At 50.6% G+C, this 17,552-nt stretch overlaps 1 protein-coding gene across 4 annotated transcripts; it reads left to right on the forward strand.

Moving 5' to 3' along the window:
• Nucleotides 1–784: 784 nt before the first annotated feature.
• Nucleotides 785–14,012, forward strand: LOC142092214 (coiled-coil domain-containing protein 30-like). Of its 4 annotated transcripts, XM_075171997.1 has the most exons (13): nucleotides 785–1,089; nucleotides 1,931–2,748; nucleotides 3,787–4,033; nucleotides 5,697–5,870; nucleotides 6,199–6,408; nucleotides 7,047–7,204; nucleotides 7,741–7,888; nucleotides 8,476–8,597; nucleotides 9,690–9,831; nucleotides 10,407–10,543; nucleotides 10,829–10,943; nucleotides 12,673–12,740; nucleotides 13,466–14,012. In XM_075171997.1, the coding sequence occupies exons 2-13, from the start codon at nucleotides 2,669–2,671 to the stop codon at nucleotides 13,677–13,679; spliced, it is 1,815 nt and encodes a 604-aa protein (XP_075028098.1). In that variant the 5' UTR covers nucleotides 785–1,089; nucleotides 1,931–2,668; the 3' UTR covers nucleotides 13,680–14,012. The 4 variants fall into 4 exon arrangements, with proteins under 4 accessions (XP_075028098.1, XP_075028101.1, XP_075028100.1 ...); XM_075171998.1 differs by lacking the exon at nucleotides 785–1,089 and having other exon boundaries at nucleotides 2,711–2,770; XM_075172000.1 differs by lacking the exons at nucleotides 785–1,089; nucleotides 3,787–4,033 and having other exon boundaries at nucleotides 2,630–2,748; nucleotides 6,269–6,408.
• The last annotated feature ends 3,540 nt before the right edge of the window (nucleotides 14,013–17,552 follow it).

Raw genomic sequence — 17,552 nt, forward strand, 5'->3', positions numbered from 1 at the left:
GGCAGAAAGGAGGTTTTTTGTGAGGGCTGGGCATTGCCTTTTTCTTCCCGTTTCTTGAAGTTGTATCTTCTGCTTTAGACACAGGCAGCCGCTCGAGCCAAAATAGAAGAGATCAACACCACCAGTGCCTCTTGGAGAAAGCTGCTGGAGCAGAGGATCAGAACTCTGGAAGCGGAGCTGGAGAGAGCACGGAGCACGCAGGAGGCGAACGCGCTGCAACTGGCATGGGCGCAGGCGGAAATAAAAAGCTCCGAAAAGCGCTCCGTGGTGGACATGGAAATTAAAAGACACCTCACAAAGAAATTACAGAAGTAAGTCCAGACGTTTTCTTTCCCCCCCACGTAACACCACACGACCCTTTTCATCGCGGCTTTTCCATCCCACGTCCCTTTCTTGGCTCTGCTCAGCACGAGGTGTGCCCCTTCAAGACCGCGTACTTCCCAGAAGAGTACCCCTTGGGCTCGCCCATCACGGAGGCCTGTTTTCGGTTCTCTTTACTCACCCTGAAGGAGCAAAACTCGTCGGGCCTCTCTGGAGGATGTTTTAGTTCGTCTTCTTCTAACACTTCTCTGTAGCCATCTCCTCTTCCTGCATGCGTGGTGGAAAAGAGGAGCTTCACTTCTGCGGCTGTTATCCTCCAGCTTCGGACAGACACAGTGGGAAAGGCAGAGGGGACAGAAGAGGGGCCTGGGAGGCAAAAATCCTCTGTTCAGCTGCCGTTGTGACGGGGCATCTTCAGTCTGAGGTTACACTGGGAGGAGGGGAAGAGCCCGGGGTCCTCACCACCTTCTAGGAAAGGTCCCGCAAAGACGTAACAGCGACTGCTCGGCAGCCTGAGGAGCGGCGCATTTGCACGGCTCGGAAGTCTATGTGCATACGTCCGACAGCGTGCTGCCGCGCTTGGGGAACGTCTCTGTGCCAGCGGGAGCAACAGTCGTTCCTGCAGCTCCTGCATTTTCCACAGGGCTAACGAGATGCTAGCGGAAGCCAGAGCTAAGAGCGCTCCGGAGCAGCGGCGCAGGGTCTTCAGGCGCCAGGCAGAGAGTCTGAGCCGGAGCAGGGGACAGAGCGGACACCCATCGGGCTCCGGTAAGCGGCTCCAGATGTGATTCCCCAGCGGTCAGGTGGGTTCGGGATTACGGTTGGGTTTTGCCCGTGATGCTGAAATAGGGGAAGTCTTTTCCGTGTAACTCCTGGCCGGCGGAACTAGAGGAAGGAAGTTGCTTGCTTACCGTGCCCAGCACAAAGCAGGTCCTGTTAGGTGGCAACCCAAAAATCCACGTAGCCAGTTCTCCGGAGAAGAACTGAGCCTATTTCATGGCCATTGTTCCTCTGGAGTCCCCAGGTCCCAAGTCGCTGATTTGCTTCTGAGGCTTTGTCTGAATACGGTGGCTGTAGAAAGAAAGTGTTCTGGCAGGACGAGTCCTCTCTCTCTCCACCCGGGAAGGATGGGTCTGGGCTGTGCTGGGAGATTTCCTTGGCCTGGCCTCGGCAGAGCAGCTTGGCCTGATCAAAGACAGACGACCCCGTGCTTTGGTGGGGAGGCATGCAGAAGCTGGTGGAAAACCTTGTGCTCCACCGAAGCCTCTTTTGAACTCCCAAGGACAAGGGGGCACTTGAAGGCAAAGAGGTCTCGGGGGTCTCACGTGTAAGCCGGTGCCGTTTGTGAGGTGTGCGCGGGTTTATTTGTTGTGCGCAGCCTCTGGAATTTCCTTCTCGGGCTTTAGAAAGCTCGTTGCCTGATGGTCGAACGTGGAGAATCTTATTTCTTCCTTTGCGCGTGTCCCTTCCATCCTTTGTTTCCCCGGGTGGGCTTAAATCTCTCCAGATCTTTACAGTGTCCTGTCACAGTGACAGCTGTCCGTGGACTTCTTGGCTAGGTCTGCTGCAGAACTAACACTGGATCTTGCTTTTTCTCTCCCTGCCACAGATGAATGTAAAGCTGGATCTGCTGGCGATTCTTCCTGGACAACTCCTGCTCGTCCGCCAAATGTAAATAAAGCCCAGGATGTCCCCCCTTCGGAGCAGCACCGCCCAAGCACGATGCGTTGAGGGAGCAGTACTAAACTGGTGGAAAGCCTGGTGCCTTCCCTTCTTGCCCCTTTTATTTTCTTGGCATCTTCTCTTCATGTCTCAGGTTTTGGGTCTGCCATTGCCTGGCGTTAAGGCATTAAGTGACGTTGAAAGTGGAGAGCAGCCATCCGTAGAAAGTTGTTTTGGGTTGACTTGGATGGAGGATGCTCTCTGTGTGAGACAGCTGAATACATACCTTGTACTCTTCCCATTTTTCCAAGAATTGCTAGTTTTGTAAAGAAATATAGCACATGATATAAAGCCCTGAGAACTACAGATGGGCAACAGAAAGATGAAATCAAGCAAATAAATGTGATTTGGTGATAGTTTATACGCAGCTACGTCCCATGCAGAAAAAAGGATTTGCACGTGTATCTTCAAGGGTGAAGAACTACAATAATTTAGCTACAGAATCTCAAGCCATGTCTTGATGAAGCCCCCAGACTGCCTTGTACTGCTCAAAAGGTTTCCGTGAGACCAAAGAAAATCAAAGTTGTGGTGTCTTCTGACCTTACAGGTCTCTGAACTCCTACAAGAAAGAGAACAGATTAACAAACTCGAGCAGAAACATGAAGATCTATGTACAGATGAAAGGATGTATGAAGAACAGATGGCTAAAGTAGTATTTTTGGAAGAACAGATCAAAAACTTGAGGGATGAACAAGAACTGCTCTGGTAAACCTTAACAAAGCCTGTGGTACTTTCTGCTCCTTATCTTTGCTGACTAGTTTTTTAGTCTTTTAAAAATCCCCATAGGGCTGCTTCTGGCAAAAATGGGCACAGCAGCTTTGTGTTTTCCTTACCGGGTAATTGTCTCTCTGTAGAGATTTTGGTGAATAAGCATTTCCCTTAGTGACATCATGATCAGTCAGGAGTAAACCTTTTTTTTTCCTGCAGCTATTCCAGATTCTGAACGGCATAAATGAGAGCTGTCCTTAGGGAGGAGGCTGCTTCTCTTGGAGTGAGGAAGTATTTGGACGGTCCCAAAAAGCTCCCATCATGGGCTAGGGCTCCCTGGGGCTAAGTGCTCCAGCAGCTGGTGATATACATCCTGCTGTGGATTTTGGTTGTCCTTGGAGGCAGGTGTCAGCAGGCGTTGGGGTTGTAAACGAAGCTCTTACAGGTCCCCTGACTCCCTTTTTTCAGTAGAGCAATACAAATTTGGAGTTGGAGCATCCATGCCCAGGCTCTCATTAAGTAAAAGCTTGAATTAAATCCAGTGTAGTTACAGTTATCTCAATTACCTGGATAACTAGGTACTGAGGTAAAGTAAACCCGGGATAAGACAGGTAGGCTAGCTTATAGGGGCATACAGTTTGGATTGAGAGAAGTGAGACAGCTTGACTGAGAGCCCTGAGCCCCTTCTTCCATACGGTGGGGCGTTGTGCAAGTGCTTCTGCGCCGCTCGTGAGCGCAGACCAGCTCACGTGGCCCCACGCGAGTGCTTCCTTAGCCAGCAGTTAACCTACTCGTGAACGACTGAGAGCTGACCCTTTGGACACAGGTTTTTCTGTGGGTCAGTGTCCAGGGGGGACTGACCCTTGCCCAGAACTGCTAGATCCAGGATGAAATCCCCTTTGGAGCCTCCCGAGACACTTGAGCGTTGCCTTGAGGATTTCACTGGACTCTCGTATCCCAAGTTTTTCCCCTTCAGAGAGTGGTTTCCCTTGAATGTGTATAGTTATCTCTCTCCTTTACTATTTCTCCTTCAAGTTCTGAATTACTAGAAAGCAACAAGAAGAGGGAGGAGCTAGAAAAGCAGCTAAAAGAGAGCAATGAAGAAAAACGGTTGTTACTGGAAGAAATTGCCCAGCTAAAACAAGATATCCTGACTACCCGGGAGCAGGGCGACGGCATGCTTGAAGAGATTTTGAGGATGAATCAAGGCATGGCGCATAGAGAGAACAGGTTTCTCGTGTCGCAGAGCTCTGCAGGCAGTTTAGATGGGAGCGTTAAACAGGTATGGGCAGCTTTGCCATCCTCACTGTACTTTTTTTCACTAATTTAGTGGCAAAACCTAATTAAAGTGGACTGGAAGCCAGTCCTTGTAGTGTTAGCATGCTGGGGGAGATGAGAGGCTGACTGATTTGCTTGGGGAAAATGTTTGGAAATTAGGAATGTCATCATTTCCTTCCGTCATGTTTTTGGACATAGTGGGAACTTGGATAAACGGAATGACCGCCTTAGTACACATGAAAGAAATAAGTTATACAGTCCTTAAATGATGTTTTAAACCTTTGGGAGCTCTTTCTCAGCTCCTTTTTGGAGTGTGAGCAATAGAGCTGGCTTGCTATTCCCACAACAGTCTTGCTCTTGCTGTAGGCAGAAGCTGTTCCTCTTCCCGGCTCCTCTTCGGGGTTTTCTGCTCTTGCACTCCAGTGCTTGATCTTATCCCACAGCTGCTGCCCTGCAGCGGCAGCGCACAGGCAGCTGGGTTTTGCTGCAGCCGGTGTCTGGGTTACTGCTCTCCGATTGCTCTACCAGCTGGCGGGCAGGACCCCTATTTGTCACTAGGTTTAGCTGTGTTTTAAATGCAATTTGTTCACCTTTCTTACCGTGCGATATAAAAAAGAAGGGGAAGACCTGCTAGCCCTGCCAAAAGGGGAAGAAATGATGAAGGTACCCAGGACGGGGAGTCTGAGGAGGAGCAAGGATTATATGCAAGAGTTTGAAGAAAAGAGAGGACAGGGTGGCCTGTAGGCAGGAGTGGGAATGGAAAGGAGAGGATCAGAGTCGTGCTGATACCAAGCAGCAGCAAATTGTACAGTTAGAGCAGACCAAAGCAAGATACAAGGTGTAGAGGGGATGCTGAAAAGGATCCTGGTAGAAGCAGGTGGAGAAAAAAATCCACAAAACCTAACTGAGGACAAATGACATTGCCAGATCCCACAGTGCTGGATCGAGACTTCCCAGCTTGAGAATTTATCTGGGGATTTATCTGAGAAGGGAAGCTTGATCTTCAGTGGATTTCATCTGGTCCCAAGAACAGGGGGTGAAGACGCAAAGTGGGAATGCAGACCAACAGATGGCTGAAAGTGATGCTGGGAAGAAGGGTTTTGGTACACCAAACATGGAAAGAACTTTTGGTCTGTGTACAAGGCACTTGCAGGAAGATGGGTGAACCAAAGAGCTCAATTATCTTCTGAAAGCCATCATAGACCATTGGTGACCACCTCATGGTGTCCAGGCTGCTGTCACATTGTGCCAGCGTGTTCTGTACCGCTGCCAGGACTCGCTTTGTTCCTGCCACCTCTGGGAGTTGCGGCTGGCCGTGCTTAGTTGCCTTAGTGAGACTCTGGCACAAGAGTTAGGAGTAACCTAGGTGGTTTTGCTTTTGTTTGACAGGGATTTGTTCCCTCATCCAGGTTATTGCATCTTCTCCCTCGACCTCAAGAGTTGTATCGGCTTCTCTGAGGGGATGGACAGGGTAGGGAGCAGGACATAGTGTCGGGGCAGAAAAATCGCTTGCCTGGCTTTACCTGTCTTCCTACTTAAGGAAGGGGTAAATTAATTTAAATTCCTGTAAATCCTACTGGCATACCTCTACCTTTCTTAATTACCAGTCTTTATCTTTCCTTGAAGTTCATTTCCATTTAACCTTTGTCGTTTTACTGTTCCTGCAGAGTCTGTCCGACGAGAGATTCCAGCAGCAGGAGGAAAAAATGCAGCAATTGCGGCAGGACTTGCGTCGCGTTCAGAACTTGTGCAGCTCAGCCGAGAGGGAGCTGAGATACGAAAGGGAGAAGAACGTCGACTTACAAAAGCAAAACCTCTTGCTCCAACAAGAATGCACCAAGGTGGGAGCACAGCAGGGAGAACTGTTTAAAGACAGCATCACATCGTTTTACAAGCTATGGGAGGTCTGAGGTGCTGGATATCAACAGAACGGACCTCGTTTAGATTTGACTGTACAGTACCTGGGGCTCTCAAGCGTGCTCTGCCGCAGCTTCATGGAAATCGCACTGCCTCCAAATAAAGCTTTGAGCGTGCGCTGTACTTGCTCCCTGTATTTCTCTCTTATTCTTGTTCACTCTCTGGTAATCCTGTTGCCCCTTTCCTAATCAAGACATTTCAGGTGATACATGTTGAAGTGCAAACTTGATTTCTTTTTCTTTTGAAACTCAGGTCAAAGCTGAGCTGAAGCAAGCCCGGGCAAAACTCTCGGACACAACTGAAACATGCTCCTCTCTCTCAGCACAGTGGGAAAAAAGCCAGCAGAAGGTCAAAGAACTCGAACAAGAGCTCTCCAAGTGCTCCCAGGCTGACAAACTGCAGAGCAGTCTGCAAGAGAAACTTGCACAGGAGAAATCCAAAGTATGCGAAGCTCAAAAAAAGGTAACTCGCCAGCGTGAACTAAGTTAACAGGAGGTATGTTTTTAGCAGTTTTGTGCAGCTGTAGTTCAGAAAACAGAAGCACTAGCAGCTCATGAATCGGTTCCTGAAGTCCATTTTGCTAATCCATTTTGAGATCGCTTGGCTAAATATTTTGGAAAAATGTCTGTTATTAGTGGGAGCATAATCAAGGCAGTAGAAGCCAAATCTGATGGCTCAACTCCTGTCTCTAAAGCTCAGTATCTTCGAGAACACTGGTGGTAGGGCTGGCAGGCGCAGGGAGCCCAGATCACGTTCTTGCCGGGGAGATTTGCTGCTGTTTGCTATCTGGTAAATTGCAAAAGCTTGTGTTTTCCATGGCATCGATTCTGCCATGTTCCTGCACTGATCGTTGGATTTGGTTTTGAAGAGCGCAGGATCAAATTAGGTGCAAAAAGGATTGTTGCGAATTCAGGACACAGTATCTGATCCAAAATCTGGTAGCCGTTGGAAAGGTTTTACTTTTAATGGACTTTGACACAGAGACATGCAGAAGTACTTTTGAGTAGAAGCAAGCTAATCTTTCATTCCCTTAACTCCCTTGGATTCAGATACTGGCCTATAATTCAGAAAGTTTAATCCGTGTCCAATTTTTATCTGAGATTTCAAAACTCCAGCAAAAGCTAAAAGATTCCCAACACCAACTCCTGCTGGTAGAGGCCCGTGTTTCAGACAAGAAACTCCTGGAGGAGGAATTGAAGGAGGCTCGAGAAAATGAAGCCCGTGTGCAGCAAGAACTTCACGAGGAGCAGCTGAAAAGGTACCCAGAGCTGGGTAAGACCTGTTCTGCGTGCGGAGGGCAGGTGTGTGCCAGCAAATGCTGCTGTGCCAGCCTGCCCAGCTACCTCCTGCAGCTCCATGCCTGGCCCTCGGTGGCCTCGCAGTCATTGCACCCCTGGTTTCGCTTCCTATCTCTCCTTTTGACCTGCCAGTGTGCCTGGCAGAGGTCCACAGGATCCCCTCTTTGAGATTTAAAAGATTTTTGGAGTCTTCAGCTGCCTCAGAAGGTGCGTGGCCCCTCCTGCCAGCCCAGTGATTTGGTTTACCCTCTAGATGCCAGCACTCCCCTTTCTTGTGCAGCTGGGATTGATGATCCCAGATACATCATGCACCTTTTCACGTCCCACGGGGACAACCAGGACGTACTGATTTCTTTCTGCCCCCAGTGTTGCCCAGGGCGGGTGCAGAGCAGTGTGATGTTGTTTTTAGATCGCAGCCAGCCTTGAAAATTCACGGTGGCACATCACGGGCTGGTCTCCACGTCAGTGTCTCACTGTCACACCAACGTGCTTTTAGGAAGCTCCTGGAGCAGCAGGTGGAGGAGCTGCGGCAGCAGCTCCGGCATTCGCGGGAGACGGAGGCGTCGCTGGCCAAGATGCACAAGGAGCTGCAGGCCAAGACTCTGCACGTCCTAGAAGATGAGAGGAAAACTGACTCGTGCGAGGTGAGCTGCAGCACGGATGGGTCCTCGTCACCCAAGGGGGATGCTGTGCTGGTGGCTGACTCCAGAGCAGACCACTGAGCTCTAGGGGGAAATGGGACCGTGCCAGTGTGAAATCCGTGCCTGGGAACTGCTGAAATAGGGTCAAATCCAGCCAGGTGCTGAGCCCTTGCAGATCCCACTGATTTAAACAGGAGCTGGAGGAAAAGCACTATCCCATCCTGTGTAGGATTCCTGGGGATGCAGCTCTGAGGGCACAGGAGGAGGACTTGATGGCTTCTTCCCCACTCCCTTCCCCTTTTCTGGCAGAGCATGGAGCTTTTTGCAGGAAAATTTTGGCAGAGTCCGCTGTCTGGGAGGATGCATTACCTCTCTCTGCCCTGTTGAAGCCTACAGCAGCACAGACACCCACACCCCCCCTCTCTAAAGGGAGGAGGCAGTGGCCTTGGGGGGCAGAAGGGATGGATATTATCTGTAGTGGGCACCACTAGGATTTGTGACAGAGAAACATTGGAGACCAGACTGAAAGGAGGCAGAGGGACCCCTACAGCTGAGGACACGCACACAAATAAAAAATAGATGTTTTCCAGCACCTCCAGTGTCAGAAGGAGAACCAGAAGCTTTCAGAGCAACTTTCACTGCTGAAGGAGGAAAACAAAGCCCTTTACGAGGAAGGAGTCCGTCTCCTGAACCAGAAGGACCTGTGTGTCAGGTAATGACTGAAGCCGCAGGGGATATGTAAACACACAAAAACCTCCCCAGGAATTGCCGTTTATGTGACTGGCAGTGACACCGGATTTGACTGTTCTGTAGCCTTTCTCGTCTCTCCTGTTCAAGGCATTGAGCACGGAGAGATCTGCCTTAACCTGACAGCCCTGCGTGCATTTATGTTATGCATCGCACGTCTGCTGCCATGTTCTGCTTGGCAGCTGAAGGCAGCGCAGAAAACGAGGGGGTGCCTAGGGAGGGCTGCGGGTGCTGCTGTGTAGGGTCTGGCATTGGCAGAGATGCTCCACGGAGCTGCTCGTTGTACTTTTGATCTAATTTGAAGCACAGTAGCCTTTTTGTCATGAGTTTTAAGCAAACGTGGGCAGATGTCCTTTATATGGTAGAGATTTCTCTTTTTTTTTTGACATTATTTTCCCTTCTATCCCAACTGGATAAAAATAAACAAGAGCACTGCCTGAATGAGACAAGTTTGAGGGGAAGAGCAACGATCGCAAGTCTCAGTAGACAAAAATAATTAACCCCAGTGTCGCAGCTCTAAGAAGCGCCCACTGAAGTAGCTCTTTCTGCAACCTGTTTGCCTGACCCATGCTGTTTAGGATTCTTCTTTGTTTGCCTTTCTGCCCCCATACTTCCCCTTAACCACCCATGTCCCCACCCACCCAAACAGCTTGCTCCCATTTACCCCTTCCCTGTTACTTCCAGTTTCGGTGACGTTATAACCCTGTTTGGTATAAAGAGCTGAGAGGAGCGAGCACAAGGATTTGTAAAGCTGGGAATCAGTTTTGGGAATGCTTTGGGTCCCTTTCCCTCAATCGATTGCCATTTGGTTGACACTTAACAATATAACTTTTGCAACAAAAAAACCCCAAACTGATCAGTGAAAAAGACATAGCCCGGAAAGTCAGTGTGCTCATTCTGCCTTTAGCTGCGCAGCCAAAAGGAGCTGGGGAGATGGCTGAGGCTCCCAGTTCAGGCTTTGAAGAGCCTGAATAAATACAGGATATCTCCTGCCTTGCTCTTGACCCAGAACACAAAAGCATTTCACAGCCTGATATTTGTCTCTCTGCCTCCTCAGGAAATACAACGAAATGCAGCTCCGCCACAAAGACAAGATCCGCAGAGCCAAAGAGACCTTTATCCACGAGGTGAAGCAAAGGGACAGCAGGATTAAGCAGCTTGAAAATGAGCTCAGTGAGTCAAAGCTCCAAGTGGAAAAGGTGAGAGGATGCATCAAGGGCTTCTCCCACGAGGGAAGGCAGGGGAGCAGGCTCGGGTGTGTCTGCAGGAGCATCCCTTCTTCCAAAAAGAAACGCAGTTCAGGAAAAAAGGAAATGAGGTTTAGGAGTAGCTGGTTTCAGGCAACGGGATAGCACTGTTAAACACCCAGACAGTTGGAGCACGGAGAGCTCTGCCTGATGTGCTGCTCCTGCTCTCTGCGCAGGACTGACGCTGCCCTGGGAAACGGCTGCGTTGCCAAGGGCCACCGGCCCGTCCTTGTAGGAACAAAAAGCCAAAAGGAAATTCTTGGCTCAAGTTTGCCCTCGGGGGGAACCCGTGTCCTCAAATCCCATTCAGGAACTACCTAAGCTCCATCTTCTTTTGCCTCAGAAATATTACTGCTGGGAAGTGACTGAAAAGCTGCTTTTTGGGGTATGTTACCTCAAATAGTATATCACTTCTAGGAGTGAACATGCTTGGTGGTGACCTCTCTGGTAAAGCACTCTAAGGTTTACAGAGGACAGAGAAGAGCGAAGCATAACCGCTGGTTATTTCCTTCCGCAACACTGCTCAGGGGAAGGTGCTGATTGCACAGATCACTGCTGAGAATGAGAAATTACTCCAGGAAAGCAGACGGCTCCTCCAGAAGATCACTGACCAAGAGGAGACCCCTTGGAGCAACCGGTCTACGATTGCCACCCTGCAGAACAGGTAGGCACTCAGTGATGTCCACACCTCTTCCCAGCGCTTCTCTGGTTTTATGCCTATTTCTCTTAAGAAATCCAGAGGAAAACCTGAACTGTGCCCCAGTCACTAGTGCTGTGGCTTTTAATTGCTGTGGGATGTAATTAGCTCCTTTCCCCATCAAAGCTCTCAGCATGCAGCTGAAGGCTGTGGAGGCCAAAGGGTCCGAGGTTGAAAAAGAAGATGCCCTTTTGAAAACGTAGCGTGGCCGGAAGAAACATAACTTGTGCCTTGTATGTGTGATGTGTTTAGAGTGAAGATCCTGGACGAGGAGAACGTGCGGCTGCACGAGAGCAAACTCCAGCTCTCCGGCCACATGCCCACCTCGCAGCGCGTGCCGAGGAGCATCCACGCTCCCAACACGGAGGTGAGACTCTGAGAGGGCTTGGTCTCAGCAGACAGGTTGCAGGAGCTGATGACTCCTGTGAATGAATCACAGAATCATAGAATATGTCAAGTTGGAAGGGACCCATAAGGATCGAGTCCAACTCCCTGTTCCTCGCAGGACTTCCTAAAACTAAACCATATGACTAAGAGCATCGTCCAGGCGCTCCTTGAACTCTTGAATGAGGGTTGGTGCTTGTAGCTGCAGCTGAGGGTGCCGGAGAAGAGCTGAATCGATCCTTCGGTTGGGATGGAAAGGGGCACCAAACACACGGTAGATTGGAACCGCTCTGTCCGTGAGGAGGGACTTTGTGGGGAGCTGAAAGCTCAATGCAGTTGCCAGACCAGCCCCATCCCCAAGCTGCTGTGAGATGAGATCCTTTCCGCAAGGACAGAAATTTTACTTTGGCTCTTTGGGGGTGCTGATTGACAGCCGGCTGAACATGAGCCGGCAGTGTGCTCAGGTGGCCAAGAAGGCCAACGGCATCCTGGCCTGTGTCAGAAATAGCGTGGCCAGCAGGAGTAGGGAGGTGATCATGCCCCTGTACTGGGCACTGGTGAGGCCGCACCTCGAATCCTGTGTTCAGTTTTGGGCCCCTCACCACAAGAAGGACATTGAGGGGCTGGAGCGCGTCCAGAGAAGGGCAACGAAGCTGGTGAAGGGCCTGGAGCACAAGTCTGATGGGAAGCGGCTGAGGGAACTGGGGGTGTTTAGTCTGGAGAAGAGGAGGCTGAGGGGAGACCTCATCGCTCTACAACTCCCTGAAAGGAGGTTGTAGCGAGGTGGGGGTCGGTCTCTTCTGCCAAGTAACAGCGATAGGACGAGAGGAAATGGCCTCAAGTTGCGCCAAGGGAGGTTTAGATTGGACATTAGGAGAAATTTCTTTACTGAAAGAGTGGTCAGGCCTTGGAACAGGCTGCCCAGGGAAGGGGTTGAGTCCCCATCCCTGGAGGTATTTAAAAGACGTGTAGATGAGGCGCTTAGGAACATGGTGTAGAGAGCATGGTGGTGTTGGGTTGACGGTTGGACACGATGATCTTAGAGGTCTTTTCCAACCTGTATGATTCTATGATTCTATGATTCTATGATTTTGCAGATTTAGAGTCATTAAAAGACCTTAGTTTTAAAGTTAGCTCTAAAATTAGGAGAAATAACCCAGAGCAGTGTGGTTGGGAATGTTACTCCTGTAAGCCAAGAAACCTCAGAGGAAGCTGACCGATAATATTGACTACATTGAACTGAATGAAGATATGCCTTACCTAAAAATTCAGTTTCGGATTACCCAAGTTAATAAAGAACTTTGGGGGGAGAAATGGAGAAAAATCCAGGAAAATCAAAGATTGTGTTTCCACAACTCTTCAAATAAAGCAAGTGGATTTGGAAGTTTATTAGTACATTTTGAAATCTGGAGGGAACCCAATTGAGTTGGAAATGAGCTGTTGAGGATGGAAGTGGTGTTTGGGCTGGCAGAAAGAGCTGTTTGTGTGTTCCACTGTGTTTTATTTCTTTCTCTTTGTTTCACCTGGGCTAGTTAGGGGTTCTTTTAGTTTAAATTCAGACCCAAAGGACAAATCTATGATTAGTACCTCTGTGTGGCTGGAGTTCTTGGGGAGAACTGTCAGTGGAGTTGGGGGCACCTTGAAGACCAAGACTGTATGTTGAAATTCAGGGTCTGACATGCACCTTTGAAAGTCTCTGTTCCTCCTTCCAGGACTCGAAGAGTGTTAACTTCTCCGAACGCCAACTACAGAGTAAGGTGTTGCCATCTCCCCGTACCAGGTACTGTGGGGTAAAAGGAGGAGGCAGGGAATGCCTCTCTGCATGTGGTGAGGGAGAAGTTGAGCATTTTGGCTGCTGCACCCTGTGCTTTCACCTCCAAGGGTCTTTTTTTGTTGTTGTTGTTTCTTTTTGTCAGATTATAGGGAAAATGGTATTAAAAAGACTTTATGAAACTAATGGGATGGAGAAGTAAAATTTTCAAAATATGTTGGGGAACGCTGTGGGATTTAGAAATCAGCTTGGTGCCCAGAGTTTTGGAGGAGTGTCTTTACACAAGAGGTTATGAGGCTTAGAGGACCATGCTGCCTGGAGCTGTATGACCCACGTCCCAGGCTATGGGGCAGGAGGGAGCTTGAGCTCTTTCTCCACCTCTGTAGCCAGAAGCACCACAATCCGTGCCAAAACGGGCAAGGGGGAGGCAAAGAGACTCTGCAGCTCTGGTCTCTGCTTGCTGGAGACCCAGCCCAGCGGGCTTGCTTACAGCCTTCGGGTGCTGTGGAGGGTGACAGACCGTCTGTGGCAAATCAGAGTAGGTTCTGGGGTAGATGGGGGCTGTCAGCTACTTGGCTGGAGGAAGACTATCGGAGCTGTAGTCCAAGTGAAAGGCATTGACCGTAGCCCTGCACTGCCTCGCGGAGGTGTTGGGAGGAGCGTTGGGGCTGTGCAGGTGGCAGAGGGTCAGATGGAGTTTGCAGAATGATTTGAGAGAGGAAATTTGTTTTCAGCTTCCCATCACAAGAACCGCCAGACTCCCTCAGCACCCTGAAGGCCACGCAAGACACGAAGCCTGAAGGAGAAGCTGAAAGCCAAGACTCCTCCTTTTGCTTATCCCCCTCTCAACCTTCTGAGATCGGGTACTTAAATGTGGCTTCGCCTGGAGACACCACAGCCTCCCAGCTGCAGGAGGAGAGTCAGAGCATCAGCTCTGAGAACTTCTAAACGGGGAGAGATGTTTGTAAAATGCCAGCGGGACTGCAAGGTTTTGGGCTCCTGTTGCTGTGGGATGACAAGGACTGCAGGGGGAGAATTGCCAAATGGACTGACCTGGTGATTTCTGTGATATATTTCAACTAAATTATTCAACAGCTTTTTTAGAACTTACCCAACTGTAGATGTGTGTGTCTGTCATCCCAGATCCACCTGGAGGCTGGAAACCGTAGATAAATTCAGTAAAGTGGAAGAAGGGTGGGGTGAAGCGTTATCTTCCCCTGAACCCTAATTCCTTGTCCAGTCAAAACCTACAAGCTTTGTAAATAAAACTCAGAAAAGTTCCCTTCCGCACTCTGATCCCGACCGTTCCCTGCCATGTGCCCACTTTTCTCCGTTCCCCTCGGTCTGTGCACGTGAAGGGAGATGGAGGGGACGAGGGAAACGGAACAGGAGCATGGGTGGAGAAAAAAGGAGGAGATCTGAACATCCGGAGGAGGAAAGAGGGTAGATCTTAGAATCATAGAATCATAGAATCATACAGGTTGGAAAAGACCTCTAAGATCATCGAGTCCAACCGTCAACCCAACACCACCATGCCCACTACACCATGTCCCTAAGGGCCTCATCTACACGTCTTTTAAATACCTCCAGGGATGGTGACTCAACCCCTTCCCTGGGCAGCCTGTTCCAAGGCCTGACCACTCTTTCAGTAAAGAAATTTCTCCTCATGTCCAATCTAAACCTCCCTTGGCGCAACTTGAGGCCGTTTCCTCTTGTCCTGTCGCTGTTACTTGGGAGAAGAGACCGACCCCCACCTCGCTACAACCTCCTTTCAGGGAGTTGTAGAGCGATGAGGTCTCCCCTCAGCCTCCTCTTCTCCAGACTAAACACCCCCAGTTCCCTCAGCCGCTCCCCATCAGACTTGTGCTCCAGGCCCTTCACCAGCTTCGTTGCCCTCCTCTGGACGCGCTCCAGCACCTCCATGTCCTTCTTGTGGTGAGGGGCCCAAAACTGAACACAGTATTCGAGGTAAGCATCTTGAATGCTTACTAACAGTGATCGAGGGTCTATGAGGACGCTTGGGAAGCAGATCACGCAGAACAGGGGTGTGGAGGGGATCTGTGTATGCAGAGAGGGAAGCAGAGAGGATCAGTGTGAGCAGTGGGGAAGAGAAGGGATCTGAACGCACGTGAGTGGGTATGGAAGAGACCTGTGCGTACCGAGGAGGACGTGAGATGAATAGGAATCACGGTTTGCATGAGGGGGAACCAAGGAAATCTGAGTGCTCCGAGGAGGAAGGGGAGAGGGTCCTCAAAAATAATGAATCAGCCTGGAGGGCATCTGAGCGTGCCTGGAGGGGAACGGAGGGGATCTGAACTGGCACAGAGGGCCACGGTGGGGATAAGAGCGGTCCCCAGTGGGAAGAGAGCAGATCTCCCAAGGGAGGGAACAGAGGATCTCTGAGGAGAGTGAAGAGGATCTGAGCACACATCAGTTGAGGTTTATTCAAAGCCTACTTGGCTCCAATTGCAATTCCAAAAAAATATAATTTTTTTTTCCCAGTCTACCATGCTCTTTTGTATCTGTGCTGAAATCCAGTGTTAAAGATATTTGCTTGGAATTTGTCGTCTTGCTCTCCACTCAGGCTACACTTTATACCCATCTCAAAACAATTTTGAGCAACCTTTTCCGAAAGCACGTGGTCCCCTGCATTTAGACGTTCTCTGCTTGTGCGACTTGGGAGCAAGGGCTCCTGAAACTTAAGCTATCTTTGAGGGTTTTTTTATTTTCAACTTGATTTTCTTCACCCTTCAAGTCTCTTAATCTTGTTTCTCTGGAATCGTGTTTGTGTCTGCTCAGGTGAGGTTCAACAGTGCTTGTCCGTGACAATTTGGGTCTCCCTGTGGAGAGGGCATGGGTAGATGGGGGACAGCTCCCCAAAATGCCCCCCGTGAAACGGGCTCACTGTGACACCTTTTCTCTCCGCACGGCGCCCCAACCCGCGCTTCCCTGCGAGTCAGGGACGAGCCCAGGCGTGGGGGCTGCTCTCACCACCGCTTTGCAGCCGGGAGGAGAAGGCGGAGGCAGGCAGTGCCGTAGCGCCGGGGCTGTTCGGTGAGGTGGAGAGGAGTGAAGGAGCTCGGCCAGGAGGAGCTGCAACCATGGAGTGCTTCTCCTCTGCTTTCCTCCATGCGCTGTCTCCACACCTCAGGGATCTCACAAAGAAGGGTAAGTCCTGCCAGAAGGTCCCGTCCTCAAGACGGATCGCTATGAACTCGGAGACGCCTTCCCATCGTGGATGGAAGGACGTCCTTGTGCAAAGCCTTCTCATGTCTTTATTTCAAGTACAGACCTCTGTCCCCAGCACGGGAGGTCTTCTCATGGGGACACAGTTCAAACTCAGCTCTGCAGGTCAATTCCTGCATGGGTGATTTCAGGGGGAGGCGGTGGTGTAGGATGATGCCTGTATCTGCTGGCTGGGCAAGGTGGTGAGCTTATTGACTTCAAGCATGGCCCGTCTTCTTCTTCCCCAGAGATCGCAAACATTTGGGACAGCGTGTCGGAGTGCTACCGCCAAGAAGAACAAGGTGGGGCTGCTTTCCTCGTCCTCCCTCAGACCCATGTGTCCTGACCCCTCCCCCTGCCCTTTATTCCTCCCCCAGCTTAGAAAGCAGAAAAAATGCCCCAGAAGGACACTGCAGTGGAGAGCTTTGCCAGAGAGCAACTTTTGGGTGAACGGAGAGAAAAAGCAAAGCTTTAGATGAAGATGATGATGGGCTTTCTTCTTTGGAGTCTTCCCTAGCCCTGCTGGCAGGGTGTCATGACCAGGCAGAGAGCTCAGGGCTTTTCCCAGGGGTTGGCACTCCTCGGACCTTCTCGGGCTCCAGGTGGTGTGTCCTGCTTCTCCTTCACCTTGCGTGCCCTGGGAAGAGGGTGGGAGGGTGAAGAGGAGAGAGAGGGGGGAACAATCTGGAGGGCAAGGCTCTTCTCCAAAGCTTTCCAACGTTCCCCACCTTGTCCCTGGGGACCGCAGGGGTGGACAGGCCAAGGGTTAAGCCTTAGCATGCCCAGACAAGTCTTCACGCTGTTCTCCCATCAGAAAAACTCCAACTTCTGTTTCTTTCTCACCCTTGTTTGCAGACTACCAGACTAATGGGCATGGGCACCGTCTGCATCAGGGAAGAGGACTTCTGTAATGGGAACAAGGCAAGTTTCAAGGTCCAGAGACCCATGTTCCACCTGGACAAGCCAGTTCTGGTGGGGACCAAGCCCTGCTATGAGACCAGATCATGGCCTGCTAAGAAGAGACCTTTGGACCTCTGCTTCCCCCTTCCTCGTGATGGAGGGTTTCCCCTCCATCTCTGCCTTGATAGGGGCAGCAGTCTGCGTGGGGACAGGGTCCCCCAAAGACCGGCTGCTTGCTGCTGAATGGGGAGTCGGTGGGGTGGCAAGAGGGTTGGTGGGCTCTTGAAGGGTCCTTGTGCTGAAAGGTGATGTGAGACTGTCCCTCCTCTGCCAGGGCATCCGCACCCAGGCACCTTGCCTGGAGGGCCGTACCTGTCCCCTCCCAGGTCTCAGCCCCGAGCTGTGGAGCGGGGGGTGTCTCAGAGTCCACAGAAAGCCTCCAGGACCAGACCTGGTGGGCAGGAGGTCTCTGCCCTCCTCTCTATACATCCAACTGAACCGCTTTTGGTTTCTCCTTTAGCTCTGTGTAATGGAGCACTGAGACCTCAAAGAAAAGCAGGAGGCCATCCCCACAACGCTGTGTTCCTCCCAGAGATGCCAAATAAAGATGCCGGGGGCCTGCTGCCAGCTGGTAACAACGAACGAGGAGAAGGCTGAGGTACTCAACAACTTTTTTGCCTCAGTCTTCACTGGCAG

The sequence above is a fragment of the Calonectris borealis genome, chromosome 23 (genome assembly GCF_964195595.1).
Source record: "Calonectris borealis chromosome 23, bCalBor7.hap1.2, whole genome shotgun sequence".
In the NCBI taxonomy this organism is placed as follows: Eukaryota; Metazoa; Chordata; class Aves; order Procellariiformes; family Procellariidae; genus Calonectris; species Calonectris borealis.

What these genes read in the sequence shown, in the direction of transcription:
- LOC142092214 (XM_075171997.1), top strand. Translation starts at nt 2,669, where the DNA reads ATGTATGAAGAACAGATGGCTAAAGTAGTATTTTTGGAAGAACAGATC. An exon ending in TAGATGGGAGCGTTAAACAG is followed by an intron (nt 4,034 to 5,696) that starts GTATGGGCAGCT and finishes CTGTTCCTGCAG; the next exon opens with AGTCTGTCCGACGAGAGATT. An exon ending in GGAAAACTGACTCGTGCGAG is followed by an intron (nt 7,889 to 8,475) that starts GTGAGCTGCAGC and finishes GATGTTTTCCAG; the next exon opens with CACCTCCAGTGTCAGAAGGA.